General features: G+C 43.4%; 1 protein-coding gene across 2 annotated transcripts in view; it reads left to right on the plus strand.

The window, feature by feature from the left end:
• The window catches only part of ube2o (ubiquitin-conjugating enzyme E2O), a 47,214-nt gene extending 25,462 nt beyond the window's left edge, over positions 1–21,752 (plus strand). The window contains exons 1-23 of one of the 2 annotated variants that reach the window (XM_080302426.1): positions 1,826–2,012; positions 2,097–2,156; positions 2,476–2,586; positions 4,607–4,704; positions 4,829–4,892; positions 7,238–7,381; positions 7,888–7,997; positions 8,153–8,303; positions 8,600–8,657; positions 9,048–9,207; positions 10,723–10,878; positions 11,360–11,514; positions 11,857–11,969; positions 12,102–12,230; positions 12,709–12,798; positions 12,878–13,196; positions 14,063–14,433; positions 14,514–14,694; positions 15,337–15,473; positions 16,356–16,559; positions 17,416–17,473; positions 17,987–18,824; positions 19,201–21,752. In XM_080302426.1, coding sequence (XP_080158552.1) covers positions 2,503–2,586; positions 4,607–4,704; positions 4,829–4,892; positions 7,238–7,381; positions 7,888–7,997; positions 8,153–8,303; positions 8,600–8,657; positions 9,048–9,207; positions 10,723–10,878; positions 11,360–11,514; positions 11,857–11,969; positions 12,102–12,230; positions 12,709–12,798; positions 12,878–13,196; positions 14,063–14,433; positions 14,514–14,694; positions 15,337–15,473; positions 16,356–16,559; positions 17,416–17,473; positions 17,987–18,824; positions 19,201–19,228 — 3,648 coding nt within the window. In that variant the 5' untranslated portion in view covers positions 1,826–2,012; positions 2,097–2,156; positions 2,476–2,502 and the 3' untranslated portion in view covers positions 19,229–21,752. Of the gene's footprint in view, positions 1–1,825; positions 2,013–2,096; positions 2,157–2,475; positions 2,587–4,606; positions 4,705–4,828; positions 4,893–7,237; positions 7,382–7,887; positions 7,998–8,152; positions 8,304–8,599; positions 8,658–9,047; positions 9,208–10,722; positions 10,879–11,359; positions 11,515–11,856; positions 11,970–12,101; positions 12,231–12,708; positions 12,799–12,877; positions 13,197–14,062; positions 14,434–14,513; positions 14,695–15,336; positions 15,474–16,355; positions 16,560–17,415; positions 17,474–17,986; positions 18,825–19,200 lie in introns of those variants that run through there. The other variant, XM_026170475.2, reaches the window with a different exon arrangement.
• Positions 21,753–23,966: the final 2,214 nt, after the last annotated feature.

Raw genomic sequence — 23,966 nt, forward strand, 5'->3', positions numbered from 1 at the left:
AAAACCTTAGAAAAACCAGTCTTGAGATGTTTCTTGGCCCAGTCTTGACGTTTCAGCTTGTGTGTCTTGTTCAGTGGTGGTCGTCTTTCAGCCTTTCTTACCTTGGCCATGTCTCTGAGTATTGCACACCTTGTGCTTTTGGGCACTCCAGTGATGTTGCAGCTCTGAAATATGGCCAAACTGGTGGCAAGTGGCATCTTGGCAGCTGCACGCTTGACTTTTCTCAGTTCATGGGCAGTTATTTTGTGCCTTGGTTTTTCCACACGCTTCTTGCGACCCTGTTGACTATTTTGAATGAAACGCTTGATTGTTCGATGATCACGCTTCAGAAGCTTTGCAATTTTGAGACTGCTGCATCCCTCTGCAAGATATCTCACTATTTTTGACTTTTCTGAGCCTGTCAAGTCCTTCTTTTGACCCATTTTGCCAAAGGAAAGGACGTTGCCTAATAATTATGCACACCTGATATAGGGTGTTGATGTCATTAGACCACACCCCTTCTCATTACAGAGATGCACATCACCTAATATGCTTAATTGGTAGTAGGCTTTCGAGCTACACAGCTTGGAGTAAGACAACATGCATGAAGAGGATGATGTGGACAAAATACTCATTTGCCTAATAATTCTGCACTTCCTGTATGACCTTGAACTAAACTAGCTGTTCACTGGTGTTTCATCTGTTTCATGTATGAACCCATGAAGTCCTGCATGCTGTGGTTTAAAGGTGAAGGAAATGCACAGCAAGGATGTGAGCCGGAGTTGTTTTTGGTGTTTTTGTTTTTTTGGGGTTTTTTTTTTTTTTTAAAGGAGAAACCAAGATATCCATATAAGTGAAATAAAATCCACAGTAAAGGGCAGGGTCTATTCCTTTATCAAGGAGAAAAACTGCGATGTACAGTTGAAATGAAGACATCATTAAGACATCTCAGGGGTTAAATACGCAGCAAAACTTCTTTACATGGGCAGAAAGGGCAGTCTTCAGTAGTCCAGGCCACTTCAGCTCATGTTGCCCATGATGTCAAATTAATTTGACATCCTTTATGTAGTTTGTGTACATGATCTAGTCATATTTGGAGATCAGGCCAGCAGTTAATGGATTTTTAAAAACGTTTTAAAACGTATCCTCTCTAAAGAAAAACCCATGTGTGAACAGAGAAGGTGTATATCTATCATGGAAACTGAATTTGGACGCGGGCTGTAAATCAGTCTGATAACGGGGAGCTCACACTCCTGGTAGAACATGAGGAGTGCGTTTTATGCCGTTTACCTGCTGATCGTTTTTTAATGTTGTTCTCTAAGCATTAATTATAAACCATCTGTGTGTTGGCATCCAAAAAGCATTGAAACTCTCTATAGCTGCTGCTCAGCCATTGTTCATTACAGCAGGCATGTTTTTGTTTAGTTTTTTAATTAATTTACTGCAGGCCTGTTTTCAGTCTGGATTCCTGCGCACAGGCATGGCGTGACACAGCAGAATTCAGTTCACAGGAACAATGTTTCCCTCTGAGAGTTGATCCGATGCCAAGTTTAGTCCAACAGCTTCTGTTTTCTGCCCTCTCCGATCGCTGCAAGCTGTGACTTTGTCCGCCCCTCAGACTATCCACAAACCATTTCAGTTTTACTGGATCTGTATTCTTTTATTTCAGTGTTTTGATTAGCAATTGAAAGTGAAATTGTGTTTGCTGACTCGTCCGGTGCTGAATAAACACTCCTGCTGGCCGGCTCAGTGAAATGCGTCTCTTTGTTTGGACAGCAGAGTCGTTTATCTGCTCTCAGAGGGCGTTGCAGCTCTGCCGAGTGGTCGTGTGGGTGAGGACGGGATGCCCGTGTGACAAATTGCATAAGTAGCGCTCTTATGGTCCGAGTGCGAATAGATTTCATTGCTGGTTAATTTCCAGCTCTGTGTCCAGGCTCCATTAGAGTTATTGATGTGCAGCGTTCTCCTCTGCTGTAAGGGTTATTATAAGAAGATGATGATCCAATTTCAGTGTCACACACTCAGCAGCTTCTGTGAGCATTGAGATGTCTTAACCATGAAGTCACTCAGCTGCGTTAGCCACCATTTTCTCAAACCGTTTGCTCTTTCTCTTGCAGTTAAAACTTGAAGATCGATCGATCGTCATCAGAGACTTCGTGCGAAGAAACAACTCTAATGTGAGTGCGGCCCTCCGCCTGTTTGGAACTCTTTCACCTTCTCTCTGTCTGCGCCGCTCTCTCGTTTTCCCTCTGACAGTCACGTCACTGTTCATCACTCTGTTTCATTTGCTGCATCAGGCATGACTCGAATATTACTGCAGGTCTGCTCGTGTAGAGGACTGAAAGGAGACTCTTACCTCGTGTAACACGCAGTCTGAATACAAATGAAACATTAAGCTCTGAGGTTTTCTTCACAGTGCGAGGTCTTGTGCATGCAAAAAACTCCTAAAAGGTCTGAGGTGCTAACAGGCTGATGTGCGTCTCTGTTGTGTTTCAGGATAACCAGTGTGGCTCCGTGACCAACATGAACATCGAGTGTGCAGTGAAATTAGTTGGAACCAACTGCGTTCTGTATCCAGTCAACAGCAAAGACCTGCAGCACATCTGGGTAAGAAGATGAGCCGAAAGACCAAATTTACTAAGATTCAGTTCAGCGTGAGAACCTCTGCCCTGCTTTGCTTTAAGCTAAATTAGTTTCTCTGCTTTGCTTTCTTTTAACGTTTGTGGATGTTTGACGTGAGGAGAATTCAACTTAAGCACTCAGTGACACGTTCTTGCCTTAAACAGTCCTATATAAATAATCTATACTTTACTCAAGTTAACTGCTTTTCTTACTGCAAGCAAAGGCTTCTAATAACAGGGAAGGTGGTCCTGGTCAGAACAACTTTCCTAAATTGACCTCTAGAGACTCTGTAGCTTCATATGGGGACATTGCATTTTGGCTTTTCTGCACTTTATACTTGCCTCTGCTGTGTTAGGCTCTTAAGCAAGCCTATAACAAACTAAAAATAATTACTTTCAGAAACGATACTTACCAGGTTTGACTAATCCCAGTTAGCTGGGAGAAACAGTGAAAGTGGAAATGCTGAGACCAGTGAAATAAAAGTCCTGTTTGAGACCTCTCGCGTGATGTTTACACACCTTTGAATTATGTAACACATAAAGATATAAAGCATGCACGACCACCTTAAATGTGTTTTACATCAGCCGCATTTGAGGAGTAAGAAAAAAGCTCTTTTTCACACTAACCGGTATGTGTGTGCTATTATTATTATTATTATTATTATTATTATTATTATTAATAAAAGCATTTTATGCACCTACAAATCTTTTTATAATAAAAATGCAGGAAGTGTGTTTAGTTTTAGTCTTCAGTCAGATTCATCCACACGTCCGACCTGATGGAAACAGTGGTGCAAAAGTTTGACATTTGACCTTCTTAGAGTGGAGTATCTCTCCAGTATCTCTGCTGTTCTAAGCATCTTCCTAATAGGACCTGTAACGTATTAATAAGAAAACACACACATGAATAGAAACGGCATTAAAAGGAAACATTTTTAAACAGGCCGACAGGAGCAAACCAGCTCTGGAAACAAACTGATGTTAAACTGAATGGAAAACGCAAAGCTGGAACTCACAGTGCGAGTCTGGCTCATAGCTGCTAACTAGCCTTTGCTCTCACACACAGATGCTTTCACAGCACTGCATGGGTTTAGTCTTTATTTCCTTTTCTGAGATCAAATGCGGTGCACAGCACTCCTGTAGCTGTTTTACCGACTGTTGGATTCGTCTACAAACCTTACAGCTGATTTCAGTAACATAATCACTGCTGTCCTGTCAGCTGCACTTCACAGGGACAGCAGAGAGTCACTCACTTCCCACAACAAGTGCTAACGAGGCGATCTTCTTAAAAAGGTCACCGTCCGCGCACGTTTGTTGTGCACATTGCAGAAATTTAAGCACTGAAGTGCAGAAATAAATTCTAATACTTTGACATTTAAATCAGATTTCGTTACCTCAAACTGTGCCTTTGAGGGGGTGACCATACATTTAACTCTGATTGGTCCAAATATACAGTGTTTTTCAAGCTTATAAGACCACTAACCAATGTAAGGTTTATGCCACAGCTGCCCAGAGGTTTTCATTGATTTAAAAGAATGTTTTTCTTGTTTTTATGAGTAATTGTTGAGTAAATTAAACCCTATCTTAAGGAAATTTAAAGGGATTGAAAGCACATTTTAAAAGTGATTTTTCCTTTATTGAAAGGCCAGAACATCTTTGGTGGAAGACAAATGTTTGTATGTGCAGGAAAACCCAGATGAATATCAACAAATGTGGATGGAAACTACTCTAAAGATCATTTCTGGCATCAGTCATTAAGAGGATTAAATGCACCTTTTGTTACGTTTGAGTAAACGATGGACACAAAATGATGTAATTGGATGTTGTTATCCAAAGTTGTCCTCATATTGTTGGATTTTAGATACATTTACTATATTCAGTTTCTCTTAAGCAGTCAGGTTACACCGAGGAGCAGAATGTAGTCGAGTCGAGAAGAAAAAGCCCTTCATAAGTTAATTCTCTGACACAGTGTGAAGCTGATGTGCTCCTGCTGTTGTTGCTTTCAGTCTTTCATGTACGGCGACTACATCGCCTACGACTTCTGGCTGGGGAAAGTGTACGACCTGACCAATCACATCATCCTCAAGCTGTCCAATGGAGCCAGGTAAAGCGTGCGTGCGTGCGTGTGCAGGCAGTGTGTACTGTGACCATGTGACGGTCTGTTGGATCGCGTGAACGTACGTCGATCGGTGCCACATCCAGTGAATGTCTCGTCTCGCTCCCTCCAGGTGCTCCATGAGCGTGGAAGACGGTGCCAAGCTTTATGATGTCTGTCCACACGTCAGTGATTCGGTACGTAGCCACCGGCTCTGATCTGTCACTTCAGGTACATTCGCTTTGTTCGTGTGTTGTCCCGGCTGCTGCTCAGAGGTCATAGCCCCCACAGAGGCTGAAATTTAAGTGACAGCTGTCTGTTCACCATTTTTTTTTTTTTTGTGTGTGTGAAATTGTTAAAATTAAGTTTGAACATGCTCTGATAATGCTGTCCCTCTCCACTCGTGCTGCTCCCGTCTTTGTATTTTATTTCTTCTGGTGCTCGCTGTTATTTGAGGATCAGTCCTCAGCTTCAGGTGTCCAGGAGCCTGTACTATGGAGCAGAATTTTAGGCTTAGTAGATAACTTCAGATTTAATCCCGGGCTTACCCTGACACGAAGGTGCCGCAGGTCCAAACTGCTCTGTGGAGGGTTATGTTTGAGATAAAAGAAGCACACATAAAAGCAGCACATACAGTGGGGCAAAAAAGTATTTAGTCAGCCACCGATTGTGCAAGTTCCCCCACTTAAAATGATGACAGAGGTCAGTAATTTGCACCAGAGGTACACTTCAACTGTGAGAGACAGAATGTGAAAAAAAAATCCATGAAGCCACATGGTAGGATTTGTAAAGAATTTATTCGTAAATCAGGGTGGAAAATAAGTATTTGGTCACCTCAAACAAGGAAAATCTCTGGCTCTCACAGACCTGTAACGTCTTCTGTAAGAAGCTTTTCTGTCCCCCACTCGTTACCTGTATGAATGGCACCTGTTTGAACTCATCATCTGTATAAAAGACACCTGTCCACAGCCTCAAACAGTCAGACTCCAAACTCCGCCATGGCCAAGACCAAAGAGCTTTCGAAGGACACCAGGAAAAGTATTGTAGACCTGCACCAGACTGGGAAGAGTGAATCTACAATAGGCAAGCAGCTTGGTGTGAAAAAATCAACTGTGGGAGCAATCATCAGAAAATGGAAGACATACAAGACCACTGATAATCTCCCTCGATCTGGGGCTCCACGCAAGATCTCATCCCGTGGGGTCAAAATGATCATGAGAACGGTGAGCAAAGATCCCAGAACCACACGGGGGGACCTGGTGAATGACCTGCAGAGAGCTGGGACCAAAGTAACAAAGGTCACCATCAGTAACACACTACAACGGCAGGGAATCAAATCCCGCAGTGCCAGACGTGTTCCGCTGCTGAAGCCAGTGCATGTCCAGGCCCGTCTGAAGTTTGCCAGAGAGCACATGGATGATACAGCAGAGGATTGGGAGAATGTCATGTGGTCAGATGAAACCAAAGTAGAACTTTTTGGTATAAACTCAACTCGTCGTGTTTGGAGGAAGAAGAATACTGAGTTGCATCCCAAGAACACCATACCTACTGTGAAGCATGGGGGTGGAAACATCATGCTATGGGGCTGTTTTTCTGCCAGGGGGACAGGACGACTGATCCGTGTTAAGGACAGAATGAATGGGGCCATGTATCGTGAGATTTTGAGCCAAAACCTCCTTCCATCAGTGAGAACTTTGAAGATGAAACGAGGCTGGGTCTTCCAACATGACAATGATCCAAAACACACCGCCCGGGCAACAAAGGAGTGGCTCCGTAAGAAGCATTTGAAAGTCCTGGAGTGGCCTAGCCAGTCTCCAGACCTCAACCCCATAGAAAATCTGTGGCGGGAGTTGAAAGTCCGTGTTGCTCGGCGACAGCCCCAAAACATCACTGCTCTCGAGAAGATCTGCATGGAGGAATGGGCCAAAATACCAGCTACTGTGTGTGCAAACCTGGGAAAGACCTATAGTAAACGTTTGACCTCTGTTATTGCCAACAAAGGTTATGTTACAAAGTATTGAGTTGTATTTTTGTTATTGACCAAATACTTATTTTCCACCCTGATTTACGAATAAATTCTTTACAAATCCTACCATGTGGATTCATGGATTTTTTTTTTCACATTCTGTCTCTCACAGTTGAAGTGTACCTCTGGTGCAAATTACTGACCTCTGTCATCATTTTAGGTGGGGGAACTTGCACAATCGGTGGCTGACTAAATACTTTTTTGCCCCACTGTACTAATGCTGGCATTTCCAGGAAAGATGATGAGGATGAGAGGGTCTGCGCTTTCAGAGGCCCAAAGTTTTAGTCTTTCCCTGATGAGCATCATTATGAAGTATAGATCATTCATCCCATTGCTGACTTTTTTTCTTTCCTCACGGTTTTGTGCAGCTTCAAGAAAAACAAATTAAAAATGTACTTGGCATTGTGTGTTTAATAAAAGTTACATTGATGAAGCTTCATACATGTACTTGTATCTTTGTTATGTTGCGCTCTCACTTCTTGGTTTTGTGACGTTCTTGTTGTTTTTGGGATCCAGGGTCTGTTCTTTGACGAGGCGTACGGCTTTTACCCGGGACAGGTCCTGATTGGTCCCGCCAAAGTTTTCTCCAATGTCCAGTGGCTGTCAGGGGTCAAACCTGTGCTCAGCAGGAAGTGCAAGTTCAGGGTGGTGGTAGAAGAGGTACGCAATCTTTTCTTTTATGCAGCAGCCACATTATGTGAGATGGAAAGCAACTCGTTTAGGGTTCGTTGGTTATTATATAAGTTTGTTATGCCTTGAAACTTTTCTCCTTTGAATAATAAGCGACTGAATTTAAATTAAAATCTTTGGATGAATATTTTGAATTCTTCCCTTCTGTATAAAATAAGAAAATGCTCTTTGATTTTAATCACACCAACAGCTGTTGGACCACCTGGGGCCCTTTCTAAAAAAATGGGAAGAAACAGTAAAACCATTAAGTGAATTATTTATCTTAATTTAAGCCTTTTGGGGATTTTTTTGTAATTAAAATGTTTATTTACTTTTACAGCGAAAGCTAGCGATCACTCGAGAGATGAATTCAGGCAGATGGAACAATATTCTTTTAATTAACACGTTCAGTTGTTTTTAATGAATTGGAGTCTATGTGTAAATGTACTTCTTCATGAATGTAAACACTCACTTGGATGTCATCTTGCTTCCTTCAGGTGAAGGTGGTGGAGCTGAAAGTGACGTGGATCACCAAGAGCTACTCGCCCAAAGGTTCTGACAGCGTTTATCCGCCTGCCTCCACCATCACACAGGAAAACCTCTGCAGGTCAGTGCAGTGACTCATCCACACGTGCCCACTGCAGCTACGTCTGCCTCCGTACACAAGCTGCTCTTGTTACCGTTGCTTATTGGGTGCAGTTTGCATCGTGTATTGATATCGTTTAGATTTTAAGTTAAAGTCATTCTCCCGTTTGGATTTAGGGTGAGGCGTCTGGGCTACTACGACCACACCCAGAGGCAGCTGGGAGAGAGGGCCCTCTACGTATTCCCGGCCAAAGGTGATGCCACACGCATCACCTGTGATGGACCTGAGGGCGCCCCTGTTTTGCCTGAAGACCCTGTTGCCAGAAAGGTGTGGATAAACTTGCACTGGTCTTTTCATGTGTTCTTAATTGGTTGTTTCCTTCTGTAAAGAGCTATTTTTTTCCCCAGAGGAGCACATTAGCACCTTAAACCAGCTGCTTTACACAAGAGCGGGGACGATCTCTGATGCTGGTGTATTTTCAGAGTGTTGCTCTCGAATGTTTGTTAACACTCAGTGTTAGAAGGACTGATAGCACCTAAAAACACTCTTTGATCATCTTCAAGCCTTTGCTCTATCTCACTGCTTGTGTGTGTGTGTGTGTGTGTGCGTGTGCGTGTGCGCAGTTGAAAAGGATGTTCAAGAAGGATTCTGGGAAGAAGACAGAGAACGCCGAATTACAAGGTGCCAAAACATCCAGAAGATCATAAAACACACACCCAGTAATACAGCATGTATCAAAAAGAGATCAGATTCAGAGAACTTTAAGAGGTGGAAGGATTCAGTCCCTTTTAATTTAAAAAAACATTTTTTTAAGGAGAATATTCTTGAGTCTATAATCTCCCCACCTCCTTATATTGTTTATTTCCAGTGGCTCTTATATACAATTCTAGCGTATATAAATAACCAGGTTTTGTACTATAGAGCCTCACCTGGTTTACAGAACCATAACTTCTTTGTTGCTAATTAAATTCTTTCTCAAATAGAATTTTGATGATTTTTCCTTTTGACTGGATGAATGTAAATAATCCTTTTTTAAATGTATTTATTTTTTTACTTTGTTTCTCCCTGTAGGCGAGCACAGATCTGAACAGACCGACTCGAATCATCCCAACAACAACAACGGTCCCGCGGTTCCCGTTCAGAACGCTCCGGACTCGCAGAACGACGCCTCGGCTGAACACGGCGAGCAGGACGCTGATGACGAGGCTGCAGAGGAAACCGACGACACCAGGTCAGGGTCCTAGTTATTACCCTTTACAAAAACATTTATGCTGTCTAATTTATCTATAAGCAATTCTAAAATGCTCTAATATAATTTATTATAGCTTTGAGTCATTTTTATTCAAATTTAAGAAATTAAAAACTTGACACAATCCTTGTCAGTTTCCTTTAATAATAAGAAAAGTATCATTTATAATGTAAGGCATGTTTGAATGAATTCTGTGTTATGGTTTGGTAGAATCTCAACGATGTCTTTTTTTTTTTTTTTCATCTTTTATTTCTGTGCTTTTAAAACAAACATCTATACAAACCGCTTCTTTGTAGATGTAAATAATTTTAAAATTCATAGTTAATTCGTGTGATATTTAATTTTTTTTTGAAAACATAAGTGAGGGCTTACCATTTTGGTCTAAAACTAAATGGAGGAGAATTAGGTTGACAGTAGGAAACGCTTTTAATATATATTTGTGATGATCCTCGTGAGTGGTTCAGTTAGATTACAGAGGTTACAGAGGGGGTTTTTTTGCATTAGGAAATAAAAAGTCAGCTTTCTGTTATGTCAGAGTTGCTGCTAATTATTCTGCTTATTGTAATTAATCAGCTGAGATGCCCGGCAGATGTTTAGGTTCAGTGTACATCATTAATACAGCTGAGCTGCTTGTTAATTAAAATCAGTCGTGTGTGTGTGTGTGTGTGTGTGTGTGTTTACATATCTTTGTGGGGACCAAAAATTGTAAGTTTACTATGCTTGTGGGACCAACAGCCCTTATGGGGACAAAATCCAGGTCCCACGAGTTTGAAGGCATTTTGAGACTCAAAATGTGGTTTCAGTGTCAGGGTTGCAATAAGGTTATGGGTAGGTTTAGGCTAAGTGGCTAGAAAAAGCATTATGTCAATTATGTCCCCACAAAGATATGAAAACACAGCGTAAGTGTGAGATTCTGGGGAAAGTGAGATATCGGACAGCTCTACACATTTTAACTCGGTATTATATTAAACTGAAAGGGATGTAAATGTGTTTTGTTGGAAACCAGAGAGACTAAAGCCTGGTTTAGAGAAAGTAACAGTTCAGCTGAATCATCGTGTCTCGAACCAAAGACGGTCCCAGGACATGCATGTTGGGTTAATTGGTGACTCTAAATTGGTCATGGACATGAAGACTAAATGCTTAGAGTGCACAAAATAAAGTGCTGTATGCGCGTGTGAGTAAACAGTCCAAAGTGGAAATTTGAGCGGGAAAAACTGCTCTAAATGTGACTTCAACATCACGTGGAGCTTAAAAGCTTCATAAATGTGGGATTTATTGCAGATCTGTTGCACAGTTGTGTCTAAAATGTTTCCTGTATGTGTTGAGCGCATAAATTTATTGTTCAACACTGGACCCACTTTGTTTCTCATCATTTTATTACAGTTCAGACCAAAGACATCACTCAGTAAACCTAATACTGAGGGGAAAAATGAGTTTTTGCATGCTTAATACACAGAAAATTGCATTTGCATAAAGAACTTGTTTCCCTCGCTGCAGCTCTTTAACGTCATCAGCGAGCTCCACAGCCTCCTCTCAGAGCGGCGGTCTGGGAACCAACCGCAAGAAGAGCATCCCGCTCTCCATCCGCAACCTGAAGAGGAAGCACAAGAAGAAGAGGACAAAGTTCTCCCGCGAATTCAAGCCCGGAGACCGGTGGGTTAAAATCACAAACGCCGGCACACGAGAGTAAATTCCATCTAGTTTCTTCTGTTTGTCACCAGAGTTAGCAGTCCACTGTTTATGTTTTTAGAGTTGTCTGTAAGAGACGTGGGAATGACACCTGTTCCTGTTAAATTTGCAGCTGCTTTCTCGGAAAGACCTGCCATCTCTCGCTTTGACTGCATGTCTGTCCATCCAGCTCTCATTTGTCTAAGGGTTTGCGACTCGATTCGTCAAGTCTTTCAGTAATGGTGTCATTTCCTCAACCACACAGACACACTCATACTCGGCTCACACGCTGCATTTGAGGTTAAGTGTAAGAGTGTTCCACTTTTGTACTGCACACTGTTATCACAATGGATGCAGCAGGACCAGACGGATGGCAGTGAAGCAGGATAAAAGTCATCTGAGGTCTCTGCTGTCTTTTTCTTCTTTTTTTTTTTCTTTTTTTTTTCTTTTTTTTTTTTTTTTGCAGAGTGGCAGTGGAAGTCGTATCCACGAATACCACGGCTGATGTGATGTGGAAGGACGGCCGGGTGGAGAAGGGGATCCGATCGAACGACCTCTACCCCATCCAGCACCTGGACAGCCACGAGTTTTGCCCCGGCGACTTTGTAGTAGATAAACGACGTAAGGAAAAGCTTTTATCTCAGATTTGATCTCAGATTGGTGGGTATTTTTGTGTATGGGCCTCTCTGCCACTTAGTACCTGCAGTATGTAGGTCATTTTCTGTAACTGTGCCAAAGTGTCTCTGTAAAATGGACTGAATACACCGGGATTTACATCACAATGGTGATGTTACAGCCATGTACGGTAGTGCCATTCGGCAAATGAAAATGTTTTTATGTAGAATCCATAGAGGTTAACTTCACATCATAATATTCTTTAAAACGGGAATCCAAAAAGTACAGATATTTGTGTTTTACAGAGTTTACTTTGATCTCTAAGCTATGCATGTGTGCTCACCTCAGCCCAAGCGCTGCAGGACCCCGGGGTGTACGGCATGATCCAGTCTGGCGATCACAAAGGCAGAACGTGTGTGGTGAAATGGATCAAACTGAACTCCACCAGTGACGACGTGGAGGTCAGTCAGGAGGAAAAACAGCGATTGTGATTTAAAGCTTGTGAAAATCACAAGCTTTAATGTTTGAATGTTTGTGGGCGACAGAGGTACGAGGAGAAACAGGCCATAAACGTTTGTTTCTGTGTTGTTTAGGTCATCGGTTTGGAGGAGGATGTCAGTGTCTACGACATCGCTGATCATCCGGACTTTCACTTCCGCACGACCGACATCGTCATCAGAATATGGAACTCGGAAAACGGACAGAACGACTGTGAAAATGAGGTAAAGTGATGCGACCGACCGCCCAACACACGAAACACTCAGTTTTGTTTTGTTTTTTTGTTTTTTTTAAGAGTCATGAAAATGACGCGTGTCTTTCTCCTGGACTGTAAAGGTTATGAGAACTCAAATCCAGACAAATCAAGTCCACATGTTAAGCCCACCTTCTTTGTAAGTTGAGGGCCTTCAGGGCTTCATTCATCAAGTTGTTATACAGAAAAATCGTAACGGCTGATTCTGAGGAGGTCAGGTGGAAATTTCTTTTCAGATTTGGGTGATTTTTACATGGAGTGAACCTCTACTGATTCCCAGCCTCGAAACAGTTTGCTTCTTTTGCACCTCTCCGTGGGGAAAAGTCAATATCAAATCCTAAAAAGGCTTTTTAGGCAGTACTTCACACACTAGCTGCTGCACTTTTGTCCCTCTTAGTCTTCATATTGTATTGTTGCTGATAATCGTCCCTATATTTGCCTCCTTTCAGACGTCAGTCGGTCAGGTGTACAGGGTGGATGTAAGCAGCAAAGTAGAGGTGGTGTGGGCAGACAATTCGAGGACCATTGTCCTGCCACAGGTAAGCAATTGAAGCTCATTGTGATGTCTGCGTAATCGCAGGTGAAACGTTTGTTTCTGACCCCCGATCGCTCTTGCAGCACCTCTACAACGTGGAATCGGAGATCGAGGAGACGGACTACGACTCGGTGGAAGAAACGAGCAGCGTTCTGTCGACCGAGGAGTGGGAGGACGAGAGCGACAGCTGGGAGACAGACAACGGTCTGACCCCAGAGGACGACAGCCACGTGAACAACGCGGATGCCACGGATACTGCAACGCCGACCCCGACGCCCACTGGCTCCACGACATTCATCATCCCACCGCAGGAGGGCAGCAAAGCCGGGGTTACCAGCCCCACCAAAGGAGTCTCAGGAGAGGAGGGCGAAGCGTCTATGGCGAGTCCTGCTTCTGGTGGAGGTAGGAACTCATTGGAAGAAGTTTCATCCACACAAAAAAAATATTAGTCTGGTCTTACGAGCTTATTTCAGACAGCTGTCATCAACAGCTGCAGAAAAAAGCTGCTGGTTGCAGCTGGATGGAGCTGTAACCAGTCAGCCATTAAATGGACCATGTGACGAACCACAGAGAAACAAGAAACCAACAGATGTTGGTTTATGAGCTCTCAGATACATCTGCCATCAAACTTTATAGTGCAGTTCATGTCTTTAGGCAAGTATTATGTATTCCAGTCACACGCTGCTCTAAAATTCTGCAAAACATCTCAGTATTTATCTTGATGGCATTTTCCTATATTATATTTCTCGCCTCTAGTTGTAGTTCACTATGACTCATCCACCGTCCTGCTGCCTTAAATACTTGTTAGATCAGCATGTTTGTTTATTAATCTGAAAATAACCCTCAACATGTTCAAATTTTCTTCTTTTTTGAATACTGGATGCTAAAAACTATGATACCTGGCTGTTTAAAAAAAAAAAAGAAATTAACCTATAAACTGAAGACTCGTGGATGTTTTTCATGCAAAGAGTGAAGATATTAAAAAATATATAATGTGACGTCGTTTCTGGTATTTTGGTGGAATTTGTTGACCACATTTTATGGATTTATTTGCATTTATTTTGACTAGTTTGTGTATATAAAACAGTATATTTAAACCCCTTATAAAAAAATAAAAATAAGTCAAATGGAGCAAAAACAATAAAAAAAATTTGATGCAGTCAATAATCAAAATCACACGGTGCTTTCGCATCAAAGAAACAGTTTCTGTCTTTTGCTGTAAACTGCTTTTGTGGTCATTTTGTCGGCTTGTGTCTGAACCGCTGCAGGAGGAGCTGTGAACGGAGCGGAGAAACCCGGTAAGGATGGAGCCTCTCGGGGCTTCAGGGAGTTGAAAGAGGCGCTGAAGATCCTGGAGAGCTTGAAGAATATGACTGTGGAGCAGCTCTGGACCGGTGGCTCCCCAACCTCCCCGACCTCCGTCGAACCCGCTTCCATGACTAACGTGGCGAGTTCGGTGACGCCGACGACCCAAGAAAAACCGACCAAGGAGAAACGCTTCCTAGACGATATCAAGAAGCTCCAGGAAAACCTGAGGAAGACTCTGGACAACGTGGCCATCGTGGAGGAGGAGAAGATGGAAGCTGTGGTGGAGGCAGTGGGGAGTGTGGGAGCAGGGATGGAGGCGGGTGTTAAACAGGTGTGTACAATCATTTTGCTCTTACCTCGTTTAGATATCTCCGCTCATTAGACCGCGTCTTACCTGTCGCTGCGTTACAGGCAGAGAGAGCTGGAGATGAAAAGCCCCAGCAGGAGGCGCAGACACCCGTAGGTCAGCAGGAGTGGCCCAGTGAGATTCTCAGTGACACGCCGGTACTGTGCCAGCAGAGCGGCGGCAAACCCGGTGTGACATTTACCAGTGCCAAGGGGGAGGTGTTCTCGGTGCTAGAGTGGGCACCAGGTAAGACATTCAGATGTGTAACCTGTGACTCTCTTCCCCTCCCACGCTTGTTGTCTTTGTTTTACACCATCTATCCTCCTCCAGATCTCCTTTGGTTTTATTTTTCCAGTGTCTTGATCTTTACTGAACCTTGCTCGACTGTCTGAGGCAGGAATTTCTGTCTGTTAACTTTACAAAGAAAAAGTACTGACAAACCACATAAATGCGCTGAGATGTTGCTGTTGGTTTTTCTCCAGAGCTGAAAAATGAAGTAAACTTGAAATGTTAAAAAAGTGCACTTCCTTTAAGCTGGCTTCAAAAATAGAGACAACAGAAGTTTATTTACAGCCTGCAGGAAAACCGTTATGGCCTCTGCGGATGGTTTCCCAAACTCGCCGTAGCTGATAACTAAACACCCCGCCCCCTCATCCAAATATGGTCAATTTTGGCTCCAAAACACAAACACAGCTGCGGCCAAAACACAGATGTTGAGTCCATGTTTGCTTTATATGGTTTATGGGCACAATCGGGTGGTTTACATCATCGGTGTAGCTGAACCTGTAAGTCCAGTAGAGACCTGCTCAGTTAATTGTGTAGATTTCTTTCTTACTGTGGTCGTGTTCAGTCATCATTCGTCGCCGTCCTCCTTTCTGTCTCTCACAGAAACTCACTCGTTTAAGAAAATGGAGTTCCAGCCTGCGGAGGCGAAGAAGTTCTTCAGCACGGTGAGGAAGGAAATGGCTCTGCTAGCGACATCGCTGCCTGATGGCATCATGGTCAAAACCTTTGAGGACCGCATGGTGGGTTTCCTGTCATTAATGCCGGGAAAGTAAAGCAGTGCATGCTTTTATTGTCATTTTTCAGAATTAAACTTTTCTGCTTTTCCTGATTTTCCACCTTTGGTTTCTTCTCGGAAACAGAAAGTTTGTGAGCGTGTCTGAAGGCTTAAAAGGGGAGGAGCTAAATTGTCTTGTTTACAGTGTAGATTAATTGAAGAGCTGAGTTGAAGGTTGCGTAAAAGCTGAGGATTATTTTGAACTGTAGGTTATGCAAAGCTAGTGTAGTGGAGTCAATGAGTAAAAATATGGAGCAGGAAATGATCCCAATCATTAAACAGATTATTCTTCTTTAGTAATATGCTCCAAATTTGGACGGTTTCATTTAATGCTGGAAAATCTGTAGATTTACTAAAAGACACTAAACAAGGACACAAATTTACCACCACCTTCATATTTAGGTGAAATCAACCATTTGTAGATATGTAGTAATTCAAAAGCCTTTGTTTTTCTCCGCTGTATTAAAAAAATGCCTTCAGCAGAGATTCAAGGCCACAAATGTGCAGAAAATATTTTCATTCCTTTTACACAACTTACATTTTTAAGTTGGAAAAAGTCGTTTTGACAGCATAAAATTAAATTGCTAGTTCTTAAAAGCCTCATGATCACTAATGGGCCTTTTTCAAACCCAAATGCCAGCATGAGGTTTAAAAGTATTAATAAAAGAATAAATATTTAAAAAATTACAGGGAATGAAAGGTAGAAGCAGCCAGGCTTTACTCTTACGTCTGCTGCGCTGTACTTTGTTCTGCTATCTCATACGTATTCTCCTGCAGACGCCTGAACATCGGCCTCCTTTAGATTACAACATCAAACATGTACTTCTCTTTTGTCGCTCCACCACAGGACCTGTTCTCGGCTCTGATCAAAGGGCCGACTCGTACGCCCTACGAGGACGGTGTGTTCCTGTTTGACATCCAGCTGCCTAACATCTACCCAGCTGTGCCGCCTCTGTTTCGATACCTGTCCCAGTGCAGCGGCCGCCTCAATCCCAACCTCTACGACAACGGCAAGGTCTGCGTCAGCCTGCTGGGCACCTGGATAGGCAAGGTGAGTGCCGGAGGTGTGGACAGCCTCAAGATGGTCTTTGTAGCCCGAGCACATGATTCAGAGTATTCTCAGTGGACTTTTATCAGGTCACTGCAGTACGGTGTTCACCAATCTGTCCCTCTTCTTCATCACCCAATCATAAACAACATCAGTGAAGTGTGTTTCTCCAAACTTCAGCCTGAAAGATTCAGTTGATCACCCTGAAGTGTTTTTGTTAAACCAGTTTAAACTTTTAAATTAATTGGACTTGGCAGTCAGTAGAGTCTTTCTGGTGTGTCTGATGTACGAGGTGTCACATTTCAGATTTTCCTGATTGTAGTAGGTTGGTTTTTTGTTTTGTTTTTTTCCACTGTTGCTTCAGTGTGGCTGATTCAACCACTATGGATGATTAGAGTGGTGTGGATTTCAGGGTGGATATATGACTCTTGGCAAGAGGGGGAAGGAAAAACTCCCTTTTAACAGGAAGAAACCTCCTACAGAACCAGGCTCAGGGAAGAGAAGAGGGAGACAAGATAGCTGGAGACACGGAGAATAACACACATTTCTTTCACCTTTAATGAAAAGAATAGAGGACTAACTTAGAAACAGCACTGTAACTGTAACCAACCAGGTTATAGTTACGGTTAAACTCTCAACATATGAACCTAAAGTACGAATTGTATAACTGCTGAATGTTTTGGGGTTTAAAGTGTCCAGGCTGCACACACACAGTACCTTTGGATGTTTTATTGTAATCTAATGTGAGAAAAGTGTAATCTGGGGACGACTTTACTTTAGCTTATTGTAGCGTTAAGTGAACTGTTCACTAGTCAGAGACGTCAGTGCTGAGCTGTTTTAATGCTGCTGTGATCTGCAGGGCACTGAGAGATGGACCAGCAAGTCCAGCCTGTTGCAAGTCCTCATCTCGATACAAGGTTAGTGCAATCACACACCCACACACACAGATTGTGCATCCATCACTACAGAGGACCTCACACTGACTCACTTTCATTTCCTGCAGATTTTCTCTCACCCTGGTCTAACCTTTACTTACTCTGACCTCTAAAGCTTGCATTCCTAACTTAACAAAGTACATTGTCCTCACAAGGAAGACACGTCCCCACAATGTGAACATGAAACTGATGTAGGTCCCCAGATTGCTGTAATACCAAGCACACACACACACACTGCTGCTTCTCTTCTCTGCAGCTGAAAATGTTTTATTCATGTTTTCATTTGCTCAGAAGTTACTCAACTAAATATATCTGCCTCACACACAGACATGACACCATGTCCATACAACATCTGCAGCCTGCCAGACTAACAGAATCCAGGTTTTAAATCTCGGATATCTTTTAGCTTCAAATGTTGCAGTTGAATTAGCAGATTTCACAGTCTTGAGCTATTTTTCTGTTTTTCACAAATCCTGATTCGATGTGTGCCTGCAGGCCTTATCCTCGTCAATGAGCCTTACTACAACGAGGCCGGCTTCGACAGTGACCGAGGCCTCCAGGAGGGATACGAGAACAGTCGCTGCTACAATGAGATGGCTCTGATCAAGATGGTGCAGTCTATGACGCAACTCCTCCAGAATCCCATTGAGGTCTTCAAGCAGGAGATCCAGGAGCACTTTGTTTCTAATGGCTGGCGGCTCGTCCACCGGCTGGAGTCGTGGCTGGAGCTGCACGACTCTGCGGAGCGAGGGCAGGCCGCACACCCGTACTCCAGGGCTCAGCACTCCAAGGACCGACCTTCATCTGTGGAGCCTCTGGATGAGCAGCTGGCCCTGGGATCGTTGCCCGTGGCGGTGGCCCACAGCAGCCCCGGTAAGGCGGGGGAGGAGGGATACACGGGAGCAGGCGTCACCAGTATTATGGAGGAGGAGCTGGAGGATTCAGGACTGAGTCCCTCCACCACAGCAGCCTCTCAGCAGGAGCTGGGCAACAACTCAGACTGCGACAGCAACCTGGGGAACAGCTCTCTGGGCAGTGAAAACAGGGGCAGCGCTGCGGGGCCCGGCTCCGTAAGCCGCACCGGGACGTCCGAGTTGGGTTCTGCCGCAGCGAGCGCAGGAGGGGCGGGCTCCTCGGGGAGCCAGCCAGTGGTGAGACCAAAGAAAAGGAGAAAGAGCTACCGAAGCTTCCTCCCGGAGGGCAGCGGTTACCCCGACATCGGCTTCCCGCTCTTCCCGCTTTCAAAGGGATTCGTGAAGAGCGTCCGAGGCGTGCTGCAGCAGTACCGAGCTGCGCTGGCAGCCGCAGGCATCCCCGAGCACACAGAGGACAAGTAAGTGCCTCCTCATCCTTTCCCAGTATGCCACTGCACTGTTCCCTGCTCCTTTTCCTCCTCTTCTTCTACCTTTTCATCCGCCTCAAGCCGTCGAGGAGGATCCATTACTTGTTGTCTGGGAGAGGGGGGCTACAGCTTTCTGTCTGCTGTACCCCTGTCCAGAGCTGCACTAAGCCCCCAGCACTGCCCACATTTTTAACCTTTACCTCCATTTCTTAGTCTTTACTGCTCCTGCTGCCCTGAACTCCACAACATTCTGCCTTTTCTTGCCCCCATAATCGAACCACGATTGCAAGAGAGCCGCACCTTTGATCGGGAGCGTGAGCGGGCTCTGCTCGGGACGACGATTTGATCATGTTTTTGTTTCCTTCAGTGTCCCTGCAGACGAGTGCGAAGCATAAAGAGCGACTCACCCACCTGCACACACACCTGAGGGAGCTGCCTCGTCATTCACACACTGTCATCTTTTCATGGACGCAGGTTAAAAAAAAAAAAAAAAAAAAACAGAAAAGGGGGAAAAAAGTGGCGCCAGTAAGAACTGTGGTGGCGTGGATGCAAAAAAAAAAAAAAAAAAAAGAGTGAGATGAGGAATCAGTGCCATGTCCTCTCCTACACCCCCTCTCATGATCCCACTAGCCTCCAGCATCCTCTGCCGTATGGGGGGGGGGGATTTGCCGGATGAAGAAGTAACTGGGTACCACTGGAAAAACTGCACAGCCCAGCTCCCGGTCAGCGACGGGTCGACTGCAGCTATCTGTAGCACTACTGATGTTATCACTGTACCATCCTGCACTACAACGAGCGAACGAACGAAAGGACAATCAAGTTTGGGAGAGGCGACGCGCATAAAACCACTTTTTCTCACCGGTTGTTACGCTTTCTGCCAAATTCTCTCTGTTCACACACTCACGCGAATCTTCACAGAAGAACAGGCCGAACGTCAGTAAAACTGCCAACCACAGACCACTTCTACCACCACACGCTCGCTGGCATCTTCCTTCGCTCATCACCGGAGCACGCGGCGAACATCGAGTGGCAAAGTTTACATACGAATCAACCTCCGGAGGTTTGGAGCTGTTTGGTGTGCGTGCAGAGGAGCACGCGGTGCGGCCAGTCGGGCGAGTGTATGTGGCGCAGTTTAGTCGGAGGATTTATCAAGGCGGTTCGTACGCCAACGTCGAACTTTTGATCCATTGATCCTACACTGAACTGTAGTCAACCCCACATCACTGCAGATGACACAACTTAAACAATGAAAAACGACAACAAAAAAAATCCACACGGCATCCATTCCGCCATCTCATGTCAACATGTTGCCTTACTTGAATTGTTCTTAATGATCTCTTGTGTACAGAGCTGCTTGTGTCTTGCTTTACTCATTAACCCACGCAGGCCTGGACACGCATTAAAAACCACTAAAATCCTGCTCCAGTGTTTTTTGTTTTTTTCCCTTCTCTCATTCCCCTTCCCACCGCTGCCGTGTTCTGATTCGTTCCCCCTCCAAACTGCACGTGCCCAGTTGAATTAGATCAGAACGTAAACTGCAGTCGAGTATGAATGTTGATGATATAATTAATCTGCCTAATTGTTCATTTTTAGTTAGTTTTCTGATTCAAGTGGCCAATGGGATGACGCCTCTACAGTAAATATCTTACATTTGGATGAAAGGAGAAAAAAAAGGGGTTTTAGCTACAAAGTTTCCACAAAGCTGTGAAACTCAAACCTTTGGGTCCAATCGTGCTTCCTGAGGAAAATCTGCATTCTGTGTTTACAACTTTTGAAAGAATTGCATTCGTTATTCTTATTCTACTAAATATTATTAGTAATTATTATTATTGGACAGGTCAGACATGCCCTGTGATGCTTTAATAGCGCTGCCTGTGCTGATCTGTGATGCTGAGAAGTGTTTGTGGATGAGAAAGCAGTAACAGAAGAGTATGAAAGTATAGAAACAACAAGCCAAGAGCCGCTGCGTTTAGAGACTTATAATAATTAATAAACGAATAAACATGAGGGTATTTTTTGTTTTGTATTGTCTTCCATTTTTTTTTACCCCCCCCCTTTTTTTTTCTTCTTTTCTTCCCCCTGTATCAGATGTGGAAATCAGGCATCCGTGATTTGTTTTCCTCTTCTCAGATTTTACTTTGTTCATGATTTCACTGCCTTTACTGCTGCCTCTAGCATCGTTTCCCTCTTCTTCTTTTTTTTTTTTTCTTTTTTTTACCTCCTGTCATCATGCTGCTGTTCGTAAAATGTCGCACATCTCAAGAGGAGCGTGTTTCCCTCCCCGGCTCCACCGAGAACCAGGAGGTGACATTACTCCCGCCATCTTCATCTTTCGCCCTCGTCCTCATTTATCAACAGAAGCATTAACAGAAAATGTGAATCCATCTCTAGATCTCAAAATAAAAGTCCGACAGGATATCAAGCCCATGACGCTTTGTATAATTTTCTGTGTATGTGTGTATATTCTTCAGATTGAAACTATTATTATTATTATTATTATTATTATTATTATTATTATTATTATTATTATTATTAATGCGAGAGGTTTGTTTTACAGCCAAAGCATGTAACATTGTTGCTTTAAGCCTTTCAAATGGGCTACACACAAGACTTGACTGTACGATGTCTACATTTCCACAGTGGCCTGTTATTGATATAATATTTAAAAAAACAAACAAAAAAAAGGAACTCAGTTATAATTTGTAGCCTGATTCCCTCTGTACAGACATCATGACTATATTGAAATATATGAATACATACAGTATATATTTAACACAAACTTGAGTTGTGATGAGTCGGGGCGTAGAGTATGTACAAAATGCTGAGTGTGTATTGTACTTATTGTTTCATCTTTTTAATGGTTTACTTTTGTTGCTTTAAGACGACTGTACAGTGATGTATTAAACTTTGCAAGCATTACCATAGAAGCTTTGTGGCTTTATTTGTGCCGGATACAAAAATAATAAGAAGGAAATCACCTGAAAAGTACAAACTCGGTAATGAATGGATGTTATTAAAGGCGACCTGCTCCACTTTTAACCTGTTTCTCTGTCAGATACAAGCTCTTACAGTGACTTTTTATTTTTTTGTACCTGTATGATGTCAGAAAGAAGGGAGGTCCTGAATATCATTATCTTAGGCACAGAAGCTCCACCCACCTGCTGTTCAAACCTTCTGTTTGCAAGTTGCAGTCAATCAGAAAAAAGTTGGGTTAAAGGGGGAGGAGCTAAAAGGTCCAGTGTGAATCAAGCCTGCTGCTGTAGTGGAGGACATGCTGGAAATGAACAGGTTCAATTACCTGTGTATCCAAACCCTGATGCAGCTGTGAACGGGAAAGAAAAACAAAGTATGCAGGTGTACGGAGCGGCACATGAGCACGGATGATCGTTTTCTTAATGCTGGATTATCAACCTGTCCGGAGGGAACTTTGCTTCTTGTCCATTGTTTGGATGAGCTCCAGCCTCACCTGTTATCCTACTTGGACAGGTGATTAGGAAGTTGGTGGTTGAATGCACTGGTCTGACTGTTTAAGAAATTGGTCCCTTTTCATTGGGTTGAATTAAAGAGTTATGGCTGCTGTAGAGATGAATATGGCAAAGCCTCGGGGCTAGTTCAGCTACACTGCCTCAAACACACGAATGGTTTGAAACATTGAGAGATGCTGTGTTGTAGTTTTTTTTTGTTTTTCCCTCCAGATGATGAAGCTGAAATGCTCTCAGACCGGGTCGAGGTCAAAATGAAGGCGCCAGCGTCTCCAGGTGTTTAAACCAAAATAAATCCGTATCTGTGAAACTGAGATTTCGAGTCAGCAGAGGCAGAAAATTTAATAAAACAAATTGATTTTCCTGCAGCCCATCAGCTGAGATTGTCATATGAACATCATGGGCATGAATGTCATAATTTTGGGCTCTTGATGAGTTCTTTTTTCTAGGGTTGGGATGATTGTACAGCATCTTTAATCATTTTAAAAAACAAGAATTAGGTGTGCTAGTTTGAATTTATGTTGGATTTTCTCTAATCCACCCAGGGCTAAAATGTATCCGCCTTTATCTACTTTTAAAAAAAATAATAATTGTGTGTTCGGCATCATTAGTGTGTTGGAAGATCTGTGTCCACGTTTCAACTGTCTAGCTCTTGATTTGAGGGGAAGCTGAAGAATTTGGAGGGGTAGTCTTTCTTTATTATTCCACCACTTTGTGTCATGTACCAGTACCACAGGCAGCAAAACGGCCCAAAAGCATGATTCTACCACCACCATGCTTGACAACTGGTACAGTGTTCTTTGAAAGCCTCACATTTACTCCTCTAACCAAAAAGCTCAGTCTTTTCTCCTGAAGGCGTTTGGCTTGTGTGGGCAGCCGAGTCGAGCTTGAAGATGATGATTTTGGAGTAGGGGCTTCTTTCTTGGTTGGCACCCTCTAATAACTCCTTGAGCTTCAGTGGCTCCTGGGTTGTTCCTGAACAACCAAACCAGCTTCCTCTCATCTGAGGATGGCAGTCCAGGTCTTCTTCCAGATCTTGGTAAAGTGGAGACATGAGCTCCACAATTTCAACAACTATTTAATTATCATATTTACTCAAGATTAATATAACTTTTTATCAAAAGCCCTGAATGTGGAACATTTGTCCTCAATAATCCTCCCTAGGGTGGATTTGAGTTGGACACATCCCTCATTAACACACCAGATCAGAGGTTTGCAGCGCTGCATACCTACCCACTCATTTTGGTCCAATGTCAGAAATTGTAAAGCAACTTGAACATTTAATCTTAAAGAACTGCGTTGCAGGTTTCCTGTCAGTGATAGATTATGTCTTCAGGTGTAGTTTTGAAGCAGTAACACACCTGAGAGTAAACCTGCAAAATCACCCTGTGATGCAGCTAGATGCAGGATGCATGACCCAGTCATGACTTAAACTTTTCTCCTTTGAGTTTTCTGTCCTTGTGCAGGTGATGATGATGATATCTTCCTCCTTTGTATTCAGGCCACGTGGACGCAATTACTGTGTCCCTGACCTACATATAAGATAAGCTGTGCAGGCAAACCTTTCAGTGAACATCTGATTTTTGGAGAAGTTCATCCTGACAGCAGGAAGGAGGAGGACACAGCCAGCGTTTCACAAACCAAACACTAG

Source organism: Astatotilapia calliptera, chromosome 6 (genome assembly GCF_964374335.1).
Source record: "Astatotilapia calliptera chromosome 6, fAstCal68.1, whole genome shotgun sequence".
NCBI classification, from domain to species: domain Eukaryota; kingdom Metazoa; phylum Chordata; class Actinopteri; order Cichliformes; family Cichlidae; genus Astatotilapia; species Astatotilapia calliptera.